Source organism: Sparus aurata, chromosome 16 (genome assembly GCF_900880675.1).
Source record: "Sparus aurata chromosome 16, fSpaAur1.1, whole genome shotgun sequence".
In the NCBI taxonomy this organism is placed as follows: domain Eukaryota; kingdom Metazoa; phylum Chordata; class Actinopteri; order Spariformes; family Sparidae; genus Sparus; species Sparus aurata.
The window spans coordinates 14622175-14638516 of record NC_044202.1 but is presented as its reverse complement, the minus strand read 5'-3'; the positions used below and the strand labels follow the sequence as shown (position 1 = coordinate 14638516).

Below are 16342 nucleotides of genomic sequence, written 5' to 3'. Positions count from 1 at the left end.
AATACTAACAGTAGATAATGTGGCATTTCTTTAGTGCAAGATTTTCCATTTTCACATGTACATATTATAGTTTTTGGACGTGAACCAAAAACTTTAAGCATCCTACCTTCTACACACTGAAGCTTCAAATGTCCTTTTCCTTCTGTTTCTGGCAGGATTCTGCCCAATCAGCAGGCTTCCACCCGTCTGGAGCTGTGGTCGCCATTGGAACTCAGACTGGCAGGTAGGGGTTTCCATCACAAATATATATATATGATATAAATAACACTTCTCTCTTTTCACTTTCTAAATAAATATAGTGTTTTACTGAAGAACAAGTTGTCTGAGCAGTCTGTCACTGTCCCTGCAGGTGGCTGGTGCTGGACACTGACTCTAAGGATCTTGTCACAGTGCACACAGATGGGAATGAACAGCTGTCTGTCATGAGCTACGGGCCAGGTGTGCTGACAACTGCACTCTGTTTCCCCTGAGAACTGCAGAGTGTTGTTTCCACTGTCTGTTTACCCATTTGGACATTGACAGAATTAACTTGTGTCCAAGGAAAAACAATAATTATTATACAAAAAAAAGTTATATATTGTGATTTTATGGTTTCATAAAATAATATTTCTAAAATCAGTTTACAAAATTGCTGTTATAATGTTAATTATTAACCTTAGCTTATCTGCATCTCCATTTTATTTTATTTTACCACCGATAATCTTCCTCTCTTCTTCTGTTTTACTTAGATGGTAACTTCCTGGTGATCGGCTCCCACGACAACTACATCTATATCTACGCTGTGGCAGAAAATGGGAGGAAGTACAGCCGAGTGGGGAAATGCTCGGTGAGCACCTGTATTTATAATCCCCCCCCCCCCCCCCCCCCCATTCCGTGGCTCCTGTATTTTTGGTTCCTCCCGGCATCGGTTTTATATTTAGTTCCCTCCTCAGGCTCTATATTTGGGCCTGTATGCTCTGTCCTCACTGTGTGTTGAAGCTGTAAAAATGACAAACGACAACGAGCTGAGTCATGCGGTGGCGGGTCTATGTAAACATGATGACGAGGGCTGCTGTATCACATCCAACTCACATTGTTGGGATTATTTCTGGGGCTTGAAGAACCACACCGCCTCTAGTCCAAGAACAGGACCAGTCTTTAAAGATAAATAATCTAACCTGGTACTTTTGTGTCACATCTCAGGGTCACTCTAGTTTCATTACCCACCTGGACTGGTCAGTGGACTCCCAGTACCTGGTATCAAATTCAGGGGACTATGAGATTCTGTACTGTGAGTATGATCCCTCTCATCTTTTCACAACCTTTCTAGTTCTGGTGGTTTAGTTGTTACAGTACAGACAAAATAATGTTTAAGACTTCAGATCAGTGGATTAATTCATAATTCTTATGTGATTTATCTGAGTCATGTATTAATCAGTTATAAGTGTGTTTTTTCACCCTTATTATAAAGTGCTACCAAATTAGTGGTAAATTAGTGTTTAGCAGGTCACTCAACACATTAACTAACATGTTAGTTAACACACTTTCCAATTAAAACTTCATGTGACAAGAGCTCATTTTTGCAGTAAAGTAGGTTCTGAAATTTATTAAAACAGCACCCCTGATCCTTCATGTATGTTTATTTGGTTTGTGTGGTTTCCTCAGGGATCCCGTCAGTATGTAAGCAGGTGGTCAGTGTGGAGACCACCAGAGATATCGAGTGGGCCACCTACACCTGTGCGCTGGGCTTCCAGGTGTTTGGTAAGTGAAGGGCTCGATCCCTCTTGCTCCTTATGTGCTTGTTTTAGTTTAATGTCCATTCAAATAAACGTTCCCGCTGCTCTCTGTTCCTCAGGCTTGTGGCCCGACGGCTCGGACGGCACCGACATCAATGCCGTCTGCAGGACCAATGATAAGAGCCTCCTGGTCACTGGAGACGACTTTGGGAAGGTCCATCTATTCTCATACCCCTGCTCACAGTTCAGGGTAAGATACTAAATATACCTCAGTCATGTTAAAGAATAAGTTCACCCAAAAATGAATATTCAGCCATTATGTGCTCAACCTCATGCCAATGGAAGGTCTGGTGAAGTTTTTATTTGTGATGGCTAATGAATGAATGAATGTTCCTTTAAGCTCTTGACAAAAGTAATTATTTGCATTGACTTTCCAGGCTCCCAGCCATGCTTACGGCGGCCACAGCAGCCACGTGACCAACGTCACCTTCCTGCACGACGACAGCTACCTGGTGTCGACCGGAGGGAAGGACATGAGCGTGATGCAGTGGAGGATAGTCTGAGGCAGAAACAGATACTGTCGGTTTTGACTGATGTCGGGGGACCTGAAACCCAGCTGAACTGAACTGAACTGAACTGAACTGAACTGAACTGCACTAAACTGAACCGAACCAAACTTAAATTAACTCAGATGCTAAATACAAAAAAGTGGATCTGCCTGAACTGAAGTGAATTGACAGAAGAGGAACCCAAGGTTTCTATTCCTGATCTGCTCTCAGATCCCGAATGAGGTGAACTGTGGGAGGTGTAACGTGTTGTTGCTTGAAATACAAAAAATCTTGAATATTTCTTCTTTTTCTTTGATCACACTACATGTAAAAAGAAAAACAAAAATGAACATTTCTCTCTTATGTACTGTAGCCTACTCACCAATGAGACGAAACGAATCAAACGGATCAAATCCAACTAAACAGAACCAAAGGCTCGGACTTTCTGACTGCATTTGTACAGTTTGGCTTTCGCTGTTCTTGTGTTGTGTGAACTCCAGCCGCTGGACCGAGGAGGGTTCTTGACTGAATATCATCGTGCCGGAGGATCCAAGAGCATCAGAACAAAAGCTGTGTACGGAAAGAAAGAACATAGTGATTTTCTAATTGTTAAACTTTCTTTCATTTTGTATTTAACAACTCAGGAAAGCACTAGTGAAGCAGGAATCCTCCCTGTTATTATTAACATTGACATATCAGAAAGAGCCCGAAACACATCAAAACATGCAGAGAACCACAGTTAATATCAGTGACCTACCATTATTGATTAATTTGCATTGGCTAATTGTGTATGCAAACTACCAAAAGAGTCAAGGCAAATGCTGAATTTGGTGGACATGATATTAAAATAGAGCCAGGGCAAATGAAAAATGACATTATCTGGGATCAGAGTTAGGATTTTAACCATTTTCCACAAGATTATCTAAACATGTTCTACATTTTATTTTGTGCTTCCAGGTCTTTTTTTTTTTTTTTTTTTTAAAGGCACCTTTTCTATTATTTATTGAGTCAAATCCTTCACTGCCAATTTCCTATTTCCTTTTGAGGTGAGCACCTGTATTTATAATCCCCCCTTTGTTTTCCCATATGTGTAAATAGACAGAGAGGCTTGAATGAGTGGAAAATGTGGGTGAATATACAGTGTTTGAAACCGTTTCAAAGTTTTGGGATGAGTTGATGCATCTTTGCTTCACTTAAACGTGCCGGGGAAAATGAAATTCAAGCATGAAGTGGCGTTTTTCAGTGAATTAAAGCCTTTTCAGATCTGTATCTAGAAGGAAAAAGGTGAGACCATTACACTGTAACTGTTTACGTCTGATGTGCACATCAGTCACTGGCGAGATATTTAACTGACCTGAACCTTCTTGAGGTGTTTTTAATTTTTTTTCTATAATTCAGCCTGATAAACACACAGCAGGTGTCTTTACCTGCACTGTAGAAGAAGGAAATCACCATTTAGCACTTACTGTAGCTTTTCATGAACCAATGATGTCTGCGTTCCACCTTCCAAGCTGCATACGGTCCTTAAACACACCGTATGCAGCATGTCACTCTCTCATCTCATTTTTAACAGCAAACAAATATTACACAAATCATGCATGAATAAACAAGATGTATTTGATTGGGGTTCAGCAGATAAGAGGCATATTGTTTGGATTGTTGGAGTTGTCATATCAGGAAAAAACAGTGAAATCCTCTAACAGCAGTGATATGAAGTCACCACTCTTCAGGGTGAATGTAACATGATTTGTCTTACCACTAAACACTCGGGGCTGCAGAATACCATTGAACATTTAACATTTGTCTGAAAGTAAACGCAACATGAAATGACCAGAGTTGTGTCTCATATTTTCCACTTCATGACATTTTTTTGTATGTTTCTGTTCTGTTTTACATCTTTATTTTAGGGGTAAGTATCAAAATCCCTAAGAAGTCCCTGTTTTGTTGACTGAAAATAAATTACTTGAGACTCGACTTGGACTTGGTAGTTAAGGACTTGTGACTTGAATTGAGACACGATAACAAGGACGAAGGACTTGTCTTCATTAAAAGTTTTTAGTTTAGCCTGTTTTTTTTCAATATCTGGCCACCTGTCCGAAAAGGTTTCTGTTGCAATATGTGTTTATTTCTCAAAGGAAGGTTTTTAACAAAGTTTTGTTATCCGTACAGAACATCAGGTGTCACATGGCACAAATATGGCAAAATACAGTACCTTTAATTCACTTTAATTAATGTCATACCCTTTCAACAGGTTAGACAAATTGGCCAACAATATCATTTTTTAGAAGTAGTCTATTGTCTTCACTCTTTATAAAGACTGGATACTGCAGGTATGACTGACCTGCCCTAGAAAAAAATGGGACTTGGGACCTCCTCCAGAATTGAACTGAAAAAGTGTGAAAACGAAATTCATACAAAGCCCTTCGTGGCTCCAGATAAAGCTGAGTTGCACTGTGGGTAACGAAGGTGACGGGTTTTGAAAAGCAGTCCACTGGTCTAGCATTGCCCTCGTAAACTGGACTCGATACAGCAGAACCAGAGATCACGTTTTTCATACCACGCAGTCTTCTTCAATTTCAAACCTATACATTACAATACAATGCAACTTAGCCACTTAAGTGACATCAGTGGAGGCAATTTAACAGGTGATGTGCAGCTTCCTCTTGAGCCACAAAAGGCTTTGTATGACTTTTTCACATATGCAATCATACTCAAGGAGACCTGTGAACACACTTTAATGTGTAAAGTGGTGTTTTCCTTTAAGTCGTGTAAACAAAATGCACTTTTCTGCTATACTGACCAGCTTTATATTTCTTTATACTGATATAATGAATATTGTCGCAAAACTGAAATTTAAAGCAGCTGAACACCAGACTTTAAGCTTCTATAGAAGACCTTATCACTATACATGCACACCGGTAATCTCAGGGTGGGGTGGGAGGGGGGCGCGTCAGTGGGCTGCATGTGTGCGTCTTGGCCGCAGATGGGCAGCATCGAGCCGGTCTGTCGTCGCCCCCCCTCCCTCCTCTCCTCCTTCGCACGCAGCAGGCTATTAGCATTTTCCCCCAAACCCGCTCCACCTCACCAAAACACTCCGAATGGGAAGAAAATATGGCTTGAAGGAGGCGGCGGCTGACGACCAGCGTTCACCGTCTTGCACCGAGCGCGATAACCGGCTGAACATGGACTTAAGGACGGGCGGCAGCGCGTGTGGAGAGCAGAGACAACGGAGCACAAAGCGGATGGGAGACAACGCTCGTGTTCTCGCCTAACACGACTCACCATCACCATCAGCAGCCTGTGATATCGCCACAAAGGACAGCTGACTCGAGCCTCCCAGACTGTAAATACAGACTAATACATAAGCGGGACCGGTGGTCCTATTCATCAGCCTCATCAGTGCCATCATCTCCGGCTGGATAAAGACGAGAAAATGAGGTAAGCCGCGGCCAGCACCATGCGCTCCGTTTGACGCGTCATGACAGATGCGCACTCAGCCCTCTGCCTCCAGCATCTGCATTCATACATTTATCTTACGAGAACATACACAGCTCGTTATGTGGCGAGGATGTGCAGCATCCTCAGCCATCTTAAGGCTCATTTTTCTGCATTAGGAGCACCCAGGGGCCCACCCACCGGGCCTCGGCTCCTCATAGGCGTCCTTTACCGCTCGCTTTACCCTCCTGATATCCAAGACCATTCATTTTTTTAACGGTTCTGTCCTCTATTAGCCCTCTATTGTCGCCGCCGGACCCGCCCAGTGGGTTCAATGCAGGATTTAAGCCAGGATAATGTTGTCATGGAAACGACAGCATCATTTTTTATTTTTTTTATTTCTCCACCTGGTTGCGTTGATGCACCGGCCAGTGTGCTGAGTGGCTGCAGGGGGTGGGAAATAGGATAAGTGAGGTCGCATGGGAGGGAGGAGGGTGTTTATTCTGGTGGTTGCCAGGCAGGTTATCATATCCCCCCCCCCCCCCACACATCCCTTACATCCACCCACCCACCCAAACACCCTCACCCCTCCTCGCACACACCTACATAAGCCCACCCCATGCACACGTTGAGCCTATAGATAATGTGTCTCATGGCGAAATCCTCTTTCCATATTCGAGGATGGTATGCCAAGCCCGTCGACTCCCCAGATCTTCTCCTGCAGCTCTGTCTCTGTATTCTGATCTATTTATGAAGCACTCCTTTTATATTTTCCCCCCTCCTGCTGCCTGTAGTTTGACTCCTCCGTGTCCCCGTAGCTGCAGCCTGCACCATTCTGTTTTATGGCTTCAGATATAGTCTGACAGCTCTACTCTACAGTGCACTCTCGCTGCTTTCACTGTAGCTACCGGTGTTTGTCTGCGTGTGTGAGAGTGTCAGTGTGAGTGAGTGCGTCTGCCTTTGTGTGTAGTTGTGGTGTTACTCCCCCTCAGAGAGGAAGAGGAGACAGAGAGAACAAGACAGAAATAGCACATCTGGATATCTTCATCTACGTCGTACCCTCATCCAAAATAATTCATCCCTCTCCTGTAACCTCACACGACTCAGAGCCAGTAGCTGAACTCTCTTGCTCTCAGACGGTAAACATGTAAGATTCATATCTTCCAGTCCAGTTGGATGAACATGCCGTTTCCTCTTTTCTGCAAAGCTCTGCCACTTGTGTCCCATCCTGTGTGTCTGTTCTTGCTAGAGGCAGATCTGTTCTTTGACTCAAAGCCCAAAAGGGAAGTCTTAAATCCGTAACAAAGCAACAGCGAGACCTACAGAGTGAAGAAAAGGAAGATTTAATTCTGCCATTATTTGTTCAGCATCACTGCACCCTTTGCTGCATTTATGTAACGAGTGCACGTGCATTATGTGAGTGTAGCCGGGTTATTTTTAGTGCTGTAACAGTAGTGGGTTCATTATGTGATGGTGTGTGTGTGTGTGTGTGATAGAGAGAAAGAGAATAGGGCAGAAAAGCAAGGCGTCCGTCCCTTCAATATTAATGCAGGACGATTTCTGAAGCCCTTGTTGTGGTGACTCATGGCAGGAAAGGTAGAGAGAGTGAGTGCAGCCAGTGGAAGGTAAAACGCTGAGTTATGCATCTTACTGCAGGCTGCTGCTGCTGCTGCTGCCCTCCTGGCTGATCAGCTCCACGTGAGCCGGCGTCAGCACGTACAGCCACAACACTCACGCTTCATTAATGGGGAGGATGTATAAGATGACTTCAGCCTTCAGAGAGACCAGAGGGAAGGAAGAGACAGAGAAATGCAGACAGAAATACAAACATGTGTTTATTTAACGAAAGAAGACAAAGTTCCTATGTTCCTTTCACTCCATATGAAATGCTGTCTAAACACAACTTTGGCAAATTTGAATTTAAATCTGACACTTTCTCATCAAACAGTGTGCTGACAAGATTACCAATCATCCCAGGCATTTGATTCTCTGGCTTGATGTATTCGACACCATACTGAAAAGTAAAAATACATCAGGTTTAATTGTCATATTTCTTCCGGTTGGAGCAGGGTCAGTTACATTTCTCAGGTTGAAGAGGGTTTTTTTTTAGCCATGCGGGGCCTTGAATAGGATGTCAGTCAGTCCAGACTGGAAAATCTGAACAACTATTACGTGGATTGCCATGAAATTCTATACAGACATTCACATGCCATATGTGGCGCCCTACTGGCGTAAATATTGACATTGCAACCAGTGCAGTTGCACCGGGCCCCCGAGGCTGTCAGAGGCCCATCCGCGGTCAGACTCAGAATAGTAGAGCTCAACCCCCTTAATTTTTTCCATTCATCCTCTGTGATAGTTCTTATCACTGCTAATGCCATATATTTTTGGCCTCAAGTGGGATTTAGTTGTCACTCTTCGCCCCTCTTTTGGATAAACGTAACTGACTTTTTTGGAAGGAAAAATTATTTGCACCAGGGTCGGTCACTATGATGTTACGCAGCAGTGGCAGCCCCATCATTGTGTCTATGGGTGTGTTCATGTCTAGATCTTGTCTGTATGTGGGTGTGTTAACTGTACAGTAGAGTGGAAAAGAATCATGCTTCGTTTTATGGAGAATAGAGCATACATAATTTGGAGTTTCCCCTTTTTTCTTTCTTACCATGAGGTTGACATTTGTGGTGTTGAGAGAAAAGTCTCACTTTAACGGTTTCACGTGAACGTGGATTGCAAACATTGTATCTGCTAAACAAAAAGAATGTTGGCATCGTAGATCGACAGATACTGTTAGCGTGTGGCTGGAAACTCTTAGTCTTGTTTAAAGTACAAACGAGACAACAAACCTAAAAATGGGTACAAAAAAATCAATGACATTTGGAAAATCATCATACAATATTCATGGTTGTGATGTAGGGCTGCACGATATCGTCCAAAAATCAGATTGCAATGATTTTTGACAGATATTGTGTGCCTGATCATTTTTCCATCACATCATCCTGAAAAGGAATATTGAAATCATGATGGTGTGACATTTGTCGGGGTTTGTACCAAACAAAGATGTTTTCTCACAGCTTGAGAACAGGATTTGTAGGCGGAGGACATCTCAGCAGCACCACAGTACTTCATTATAATGCTGGTTTTGTCACACAGTTTGCCTTTATCAAAATATTGCAGCTTCTTGCGATTTGGATATTGCACTTGGCCACATTTCAATTCATTGTGCAGCCCTTCTCTAATATTAATACAGCCCCCGCAGCCTCAGCTGTACTGTGTTTAGTACTAATCAACCAAATGTAAGCATGCTAACACACCAACTAAGATGGATGATGTGGATTGTGAAGATTTAATCTGCATCAACAAAGACAAGCAGGCATGTGAAAATCATAACACAATATCATAATCATACAGGAGTCTTTAACGTAGCAGTGGTTCAATGATGATTCAATTTCTTCAAGTGTTGATGCTGTTTTGTCTGCCTCCTGTAGGTGTCAGCAATAATATATGAGTAGAGCACTGTTCCTTGCATTGTCTGCAAGTATATAGGTCAAGTAACCACTTCATTAACGGGGAGATTACAGACTTCATATCTGCATATTTTTCTGGAACAGATCTCTCCCTGAGGAGAGAAGATAAATCCGAGGGGTTGCATGAAGATTTAGGATCAGGAATTGGAAAAAACATACTCAAAATTATATATATATATATATATATATATATATATATATATATATATATATATATATATATATATATGTGTGTGTGTGTATATATGTATATATTTTTTTTTTTCACATATAATCCGTGCATATAATCCAGATAATAAAAAAAGAGACGTGTCAGAAGAGCTCAAGAGTTCATCAGTCTTATGCAACGGACCTCCCTTTCCAAAAACAATTAAATGATAATGTGATTTTTTTGGAAGTGCAACAAAAACTAAGCATCAACAAGAAGCTCACACAATAAGCAGAAGAATTAACCAAACAATAGTCAATGATTCAATAGAAACATACAAATCCCTTAAAATGTATCAAAAATTGTTTTACGTCTTCAAGCACGTTATAACAATTTAATTTCCTGAGCATTTTTGCCTCTTTTCATCTTTTTGCAATGTAAATAAAGATACCATTTGAGCCCCCCTTCACTTTTTTATCATGCGCCATACATACACATTACAAATATTCCATTTATAATGTAGTTTTTTTTTTCACATCTCACACATCACACACAAGCTTTGTGTTGTTGGAGATTTGACAGTGAATGTGCATCATGTGTCCTTTTGGCCTGGTGGAGGTCACACAGGCTGTATCAGATGACATCAGCACATACTGTGAGAAGCATTTACAGCCAAGTCACAATGTGGCCTCGGTCATACGTTTCATAATACACACATACATAGCTTCTCTTTCTTTCGGCTGCATATTCTTGCATCGTATATATCATACAAGCCCTGTTTTTGTATAAAAAGTTTATCTCACTGACCCTCAAGGCTCCGTTTTGGAGTCGGTTGCATGTTTCGTACTATTTTCTGAACCCACAAAGCCTCCTAATCTTTCGGTGGACTAGACCGGCTCTTTGTTTGTTTCCCACACCTCGGCTTCGTCGTGGCAAAGGAGCTTAATCTTCTGAGTTTGCCTCAGCCAGATGGACCACCGGTCGAAGGCAAATTCTGACAAAACCGCGAGGAAACCACAAATGTTGCAGCCGATGAATGAAGCCCTTTGTTGCTGGAATATATAAAACTAATCATTACATCTGAGATTTAATGTCTTGTCCTCTTTTATGAGAGCCGAGCTGAATGAATGAATGTATGAATAAATGGGTGTGTTGCTGTGTGTTTCCCCACTCTGTAGTTAATTGATGATGAGGGGTTTCATGCATTTTTTTTCGAAGTCAGTTACCGTAGTATCTATTTTAAGCGTCACCCTTCTTTTTCCCTGAACCTTACATGCTATAGAGAGGCGGCCTGTAAAGGCACTCCTGTTTCCTATACAGCCCAACATGTAATTTCCATCCAGTGGAAATGATTCCTTGGAGGTTGAAAGACGGCACTCCAATCCTCGGAGCGGAGAGAGGTGACTGGTCCAACACAGGTCACATGATCTCCTCTCTCTCTCGCTCTCTCTTGCATTCCCTTACTCTGTTGCAACACTCCTCATCTCCCTCTCCGTCTCTCTCTCACTCACTCCTTCCCTCCCACTCTCTCTCTCTCTCTCTCTGTCTCAGTCTTATGTCTGCTCTGTTGGCGAGTAGAGGATTTTTTTTTTCTTTAAAAGAGAGAGAGGTTTTTAGAGGATGTGAAGACGAAGGGAAAAGGTTGCTTCAGCATGTGTACCGCTCTCTCCTCTCAGGCTGACACTTCCCCCTCTCCTCCATAATCTCTCCCCTTTATACCTCTTTTCATCCTTTGCCTGAGGATTGGACTGACTCCTTCAGCGACATGTATTCCCTGGACGACTTTGGGTAAGTCGAGCCCTCATCATCTTCTCCCTCTCTCTCTCTCTCTCTGTCTCTTTTAGCCTTTTCTGTGTGCTTTTTGAGTCATGTGCTTAAAACAGAAAAACTGGCTTTGGAGTGTTGTTTCTTCTCTCCTGAGTGTTTCTGTTTAAAGCCTGGCTCAGCTTCCAGACCGCAGAATCTGTACTTGTGGGATTGTTTGTGAGCAGCAAAACCTGTATTTCTTTTCTGAATCATCCGTCTCGGCCCTACATGCTGTTGAAAAATGCGACTGGCCTGAGTTGGAGAGAAACCCAGGAAAAACAGGAGAGAGGGAAAAACTCCTCCAGGAGTTGCTGACTTTCTCTGTTCTGTCTCCTTCTTTCCACTCCTCTGTCTGTGTTTTCTCTGGAGCCAGCTGTTAGCAGAGGAGCCTGATTGGTTACCCTCCAGCATATCTTTCATTGGTTCGGTCTTTTTTCCTGGGAAGAAGGAATGAGCTGCTCGCTGTGTGTCGGTGTGTCCGCTCAGCTGCTCGCTGTCGTTCACGGGATGGATCCCATCTGACTCGTTGCCTGTGTGAGAAAGAGAGACAGGAAGAAAGGGATAGAGAGCGCTAATCTCTGAATGGCTGAATGAGTAGGACTATCAAAAGCCAGATGACACAAGGATAGAGGGGTCGCTGTATAATATGGCCTTGGCAGATTACAGCGGGCCGCAGTGATTTGTTGCAGCTCAAATACAGATGTGGAGCCGAGTGGGGTAGAGGAGATAACATCAGAGGTTTACGCTTGACCGCATGCACTCTAGTAATCTATTGTAAAGTACAGTACATCAGAGGGGAAACCTCTCTGTCACAGTTTGTTCATTATTAAAGAGGACCTGCTCACACTAGCATGGTCATTCAGACTGTACTCCTGCAAAATATAGCAAAAAAGATACTTGGATAATTAGGCCAGTCACAGTAATTACATTATTGACTTATCCTATCTTATATTATGGTACACAACTTATCGATTGGTCGATTTATGTACATATCCTCGATCACCCTGGCTGACGTCGATATTACCCATTGTGTTTATAAAGTGCAGCGGGAAGGACGTACTTCAGGAGGCAAAACGGAAAGTTTACTTCACCCTTTTTCCATTATTTTCATTGGATTTTTGATTATCGCTGAAAATAAGAAAAGTGTGTGATACCTACATGTTTTATTGGCGACATAATGTTTACAAATGCTCATTGCTTGAATAATTTCTGAAGCGTAAATGAAATGAAAGTAAAAAGCTAATATTAGCCCAATGCAAACTACATTGCAGTCCTATGACTTCAACATCACCACCACTAAGCTTTCCACTACATTATATGATAATACTTTACTATGAATTGATCAATATATTTATGAAGTTAGAATAGTTTCTCACTGAGCGTTGTCATCATTTTATCTGACTACCTGTCCATTATTTTTGCAGTACACAGGTCCCCTGCTCTCTACGTCACCACACTTCACAGCTCCTTCCTTTATTTTTCTAAAGGCAGCTCTTTGCCTCTCTCTTTTCTTCAAGCGTTTTCGTCACTTGTTTGCTAGTATGAGCCTTCACCCAGAGCGCTGGAATTGGTAGCTTTCCCTGGCACCAGACCTGGAGGATCCTGCTCTCTACCAGGACCGCCTCTGTCCTGATTTGATAGTGTGTACAGGGATACCAGAAAATGTATTTTCCCTTTTACTGCATGGGCAGGAGGAGGAGAAACGTGGGTTACCAACTAAACACTCAATAACAGTGATAACTGTTTGAATATGGATGTATTTAGCAGTTATTTTGATTTTTTAAAAATCACTTACAGCAGCTTTAAGTCGGCCTGTAAAGACAGACCAGTGAGTAGATGAGTCTCCATGTTTGGTGTGAAGACATTTTATGTTCCAGACACCCTCTGTAGTCCGATTAAGCCACCTTATTTCAGGCCTTTAACCATTAAAAAAAAACCCTATTGACTTCAAGATTAGGGAACCCGAAGCGCAAAAATGTTAACTTACTTCCATGTTTTCATTCCTATATCACTCTGTATGCTTGTTTGTTCACATACATTAAAAAAAAAAAAAAGATGTTTTACCGTTTATAAAAAAATTTAAGTAAAATTTTAATTTGTTTATGTTTCATTTATTTAGGATTCCGAATATATATTACGCATTCCAATTCCAGTGTCTGAATATTACAAACAAACTGTTAAGCTCCTTCAAAGAGTGGACTTGCTATTGTAATATCATCATATCAGTTGTATACAATTGTGCTAAAAGGAAAAAAATTCAACTTATCCCAATTTTTTTCAACGAAACGTCAGTATAGAGGCCTATAAATGATGCATGACAGCAGGGTTTAATTTTTTTTGTCCAAATTTATGGAAATGCTTTAGAAAAGCTGTCTTTTACCAGCCTTCACCCAAACCATCCTGTCATCTTTTCATCCCATTCTGTCAGTTCTCCCCTTTCTTACCATGTCGTCCTACAGACGTTTCAGCACGTAAGTAACAGTACATATTCCACTGAATGACTGTTGTATTAAAAATAAAAATACAGGACACTTTAAAATACAAATGATTTAATTATTCACTGACTGAGAGATCACTGAGTTAAATCAAATATGAACAGGCTTATATTCCTTCTTTCATTTTGTACATGCCGTGTATCTGTCAGTGTATCCTATGTAAGTGTTTTCCTCCAAATGGAAGCGGCGTTTCCCTTTAAGGATCAGGATTAGTGACAGAAGCAGACACAAGAGCGCTGAAGAAGGTGGAGGGAGGCGGAGGAGCTGTAGAGGTGGGGGAGGGGTTGTGTAGAAGTGGGGGTTGCTACCCATATTGTACTGTATGTGTGTCCATGACAATTAGCCTGAGGGCCAACTGGCATCTATAGAGGTGTGTGATGAATAAGTGATGTCGTCATGATGTTCAATATGCTGATTCCTCACTCTGGGAGGCTTCACTGCTGCTTACTGTGGATATGATACCATTAAATGGACTCCTTAGATTAACACAGCAATCCATAATTAAGCTTCAATTTTAGGATGCTTCAGTTTCATTAGATATTTTGATTCAATTTATCGATATAAAACCAATACTGTGTTGCTCCCCCAACCCCAAATAACATCATAATCATAACATGGCAAAGGGCAACATCCACATCGAGGGACCTGCAATTTTGTGATAAAGGTTAAATGCGCCACAGCACACCATATAAATGAAGCATTGTGGTGCCACAGAGATGCCCCGGCAAATTAGGTCATATTCTCCAGATATAAAGGAACGTGCTTGTTTGATACAGTCGCTTCATGTTCTTCAGTGAAAATGAAATGAAAAAAAAATGTCCCACTAATATCGTGACTTATGTAACAATTGTTATATCTGTCAGAGTAATGCTGTGATTTTTTTTGCATGCCATTTCGGCCCGACCTCCATCGCAATGTTAGGTCAACAATACAGAGGGGCTTGAGATGATGTCATCACACTAACAGATACATCGGACAAACGACATTTGACTGATGACATAATACAATTCATGGGCGACATTAAGACTGTATCTGAGCAAATGTCTGTAGTCCTAAAGGTAATCAAGTCCTGAGAACATCTACTCTTGGTCTTCATCGTAAAGCATGTCTGTGTTGTAGGGATACTATGTTTATATATGTGTGTATATTATATATTTATATTGTTCATACATCAGTATCAGCATATAAGTTGTCCAATATCAGTCGATTGTTTAAGAGAATGTAACACAAAATAAGACAGATCCCTGTAAAATACACTGTTTCGGTGCACTGATTCAGTCATGACTTCAAGAGACATGTCTTCTGGACAAAGTTGAGATCTTTAAAAACTTACTAATTTAAAAGCTAAGGGTTGGAAGAGGTGAAGACATGCACTAAAAGGGCTGAGCCTCTGTCATGGAACAAATTCTCTTGAGCTAACAGGGTGCCCCAAGATGATATATTTAGAATTTTCATTTCCACTGGTTTTGTGCTAAATTTAGCTTTTCACACCAACAACTCCACAATTTAGTTGGATTATATCTCACTAATTACCTAAATTGTACCCGTAAACACTAAAGCTGTTTTATAATTGAATGCATATACTAAGTACACTCCAACTTATATAGCATGTAGGTTGTATATATGTGTAAACCATACCTCTCACAAGAGAAAATGTGAAATCACATCCATGCATTGTCACATGTTTGATGCCCCGTGTGATCACTTGCCCTGCAGCATTGAGCTTTGCCTGTTATCATTTTCTAAATGTTAGTGAGCGGGCAGCGTCCTCCCTCCTCAGGGCATGACAAAGCCTCATCTGCGCAGATCGAGCTTGTTAACATTTGCCCGACCGGCCACAGATATGTCCTGCAGTCCAGCTGGGCACTCAGAGCTTCCAGCAAGCCAACGGTGTTTCTGCTGTAACAAGTCTGGTAAAAACAAATCACTTTTGACTGGCTCTCCCATTCAGCCAATCACTGTTGACTGTGACCCTCATTTAACCAATCACAAGTGGCAATTTTTTGGCTGCGGAGTGGTATGTCACGCCTCGTGGCGGTGTGACTGTGTTGTTTGCTGTCAAAGCGACATATGAGGTCAGCTGTTAGAGAGAAGGCCAGTGAACCAGAGAGGTCAAAGTTCAAAGAGTAATAATCTGTCATCATCACACTGGAGTACTGTCAGTCCTGTGTGTGTGTGTGTGTGTGTGTGTGTGTGTGTGTGTGTGTGTGTGTGTGAGAGAGAGAGAGAGAGAGAGACAGAGAGAGAAAGAGGGAATTTGAGGCTCTTGATGGGTGTTTATTCCATGAGTTGATCACCAGCCTTGACAGCATTCGCTGGTAATGTTTTCACCTTGTGAATCTGTGTGTGTAACAGCAGAAAGTGTTCCTGGAGACACCTATTGTAAGTGAAACTAACAAAGAGGTGTTTATATGTCTGCCTGACTGTGTCTGTGGACAGATATTTTCAGCATGATAGCGTAACAGCTGTGCAAGATGCAGTCACGTAACTTAACACGATTGTAGTTGAGATCAAAATGAAGGCCGATTTTGAAGATGTGCATGAGAACTCATTTGATTGAATGTAGTAGTCACCAGTCAGTGCATGAACATGTTAATGGGTTTCACAACTGGTGTGATCCCTTTGAGAGAGTCTCTTGTCTTATTTGTTATATTTCATCATCTTTCGATCA

The 16342-nt window shown here is 41.7% G+C and overlaps 2 protein-coding genes across 9 annotated transcripts in view; both read left to right on the top strand.

The window, feature by feature from the left end:
• The window catches only part of eml1 (EMAP like 1), a 54866-nt gene extending 50770 nt beyond the window's left edge, over positions 1–4096 (top strand). For all 7 annotated transcript variants that reach the window (XM_030391392.1, XM_030391388.1, XM_030391387.1 and 4 more), the window contains 7 exons: positions 156–223; positions 350–438; positions 729–826; positions 1183–1270; positions 1645–1740; positions 1835–1965; positions 2153–4096. In XM_030391392.1, coding sequence (XP_030247252.1) covers positions 156–223; positions 350–438; positions 729–826; positions 1183–1270; positions 1645–1740; positions 1835–1965; positions 2153–2278 — 696 coding nt within the window. In that variant the 3' untranslated portion in view covers positions 2279–4096. The remainder of the gene's footprint in view (positions 1–155; positions 224–349; positions 439–728; positions 827–1182; positions 1271–1644; positions 1741–1834; positions 1966–2152) is intronic.
• A 1147-nt stretch (positions 4097–5243) lies between these two features.
• evla (Enah/Vasp-like a) overlaps positions 5244–16342 on the top strand; it is a 39946-nt gene continuing 28847 nt past the window's right edge. The window contains exon 1 of one of the 2 annotated variants that reach the window (XM_030391374.1): positions 5244–5701. In XM_030391374.1, coding sequence (XP_030247234.1) covers positions 5697–5701 — 5 coding nt within the window. In that variant the 5' untranslated portion in view covers positions 5244–5696. Of the gene's footprint in view, positions 5702–10837; positions 11159–16342 lie in introns of those variants that run through there. The other variant, XM_030391373.1, reaches the window with a different exon arrangement.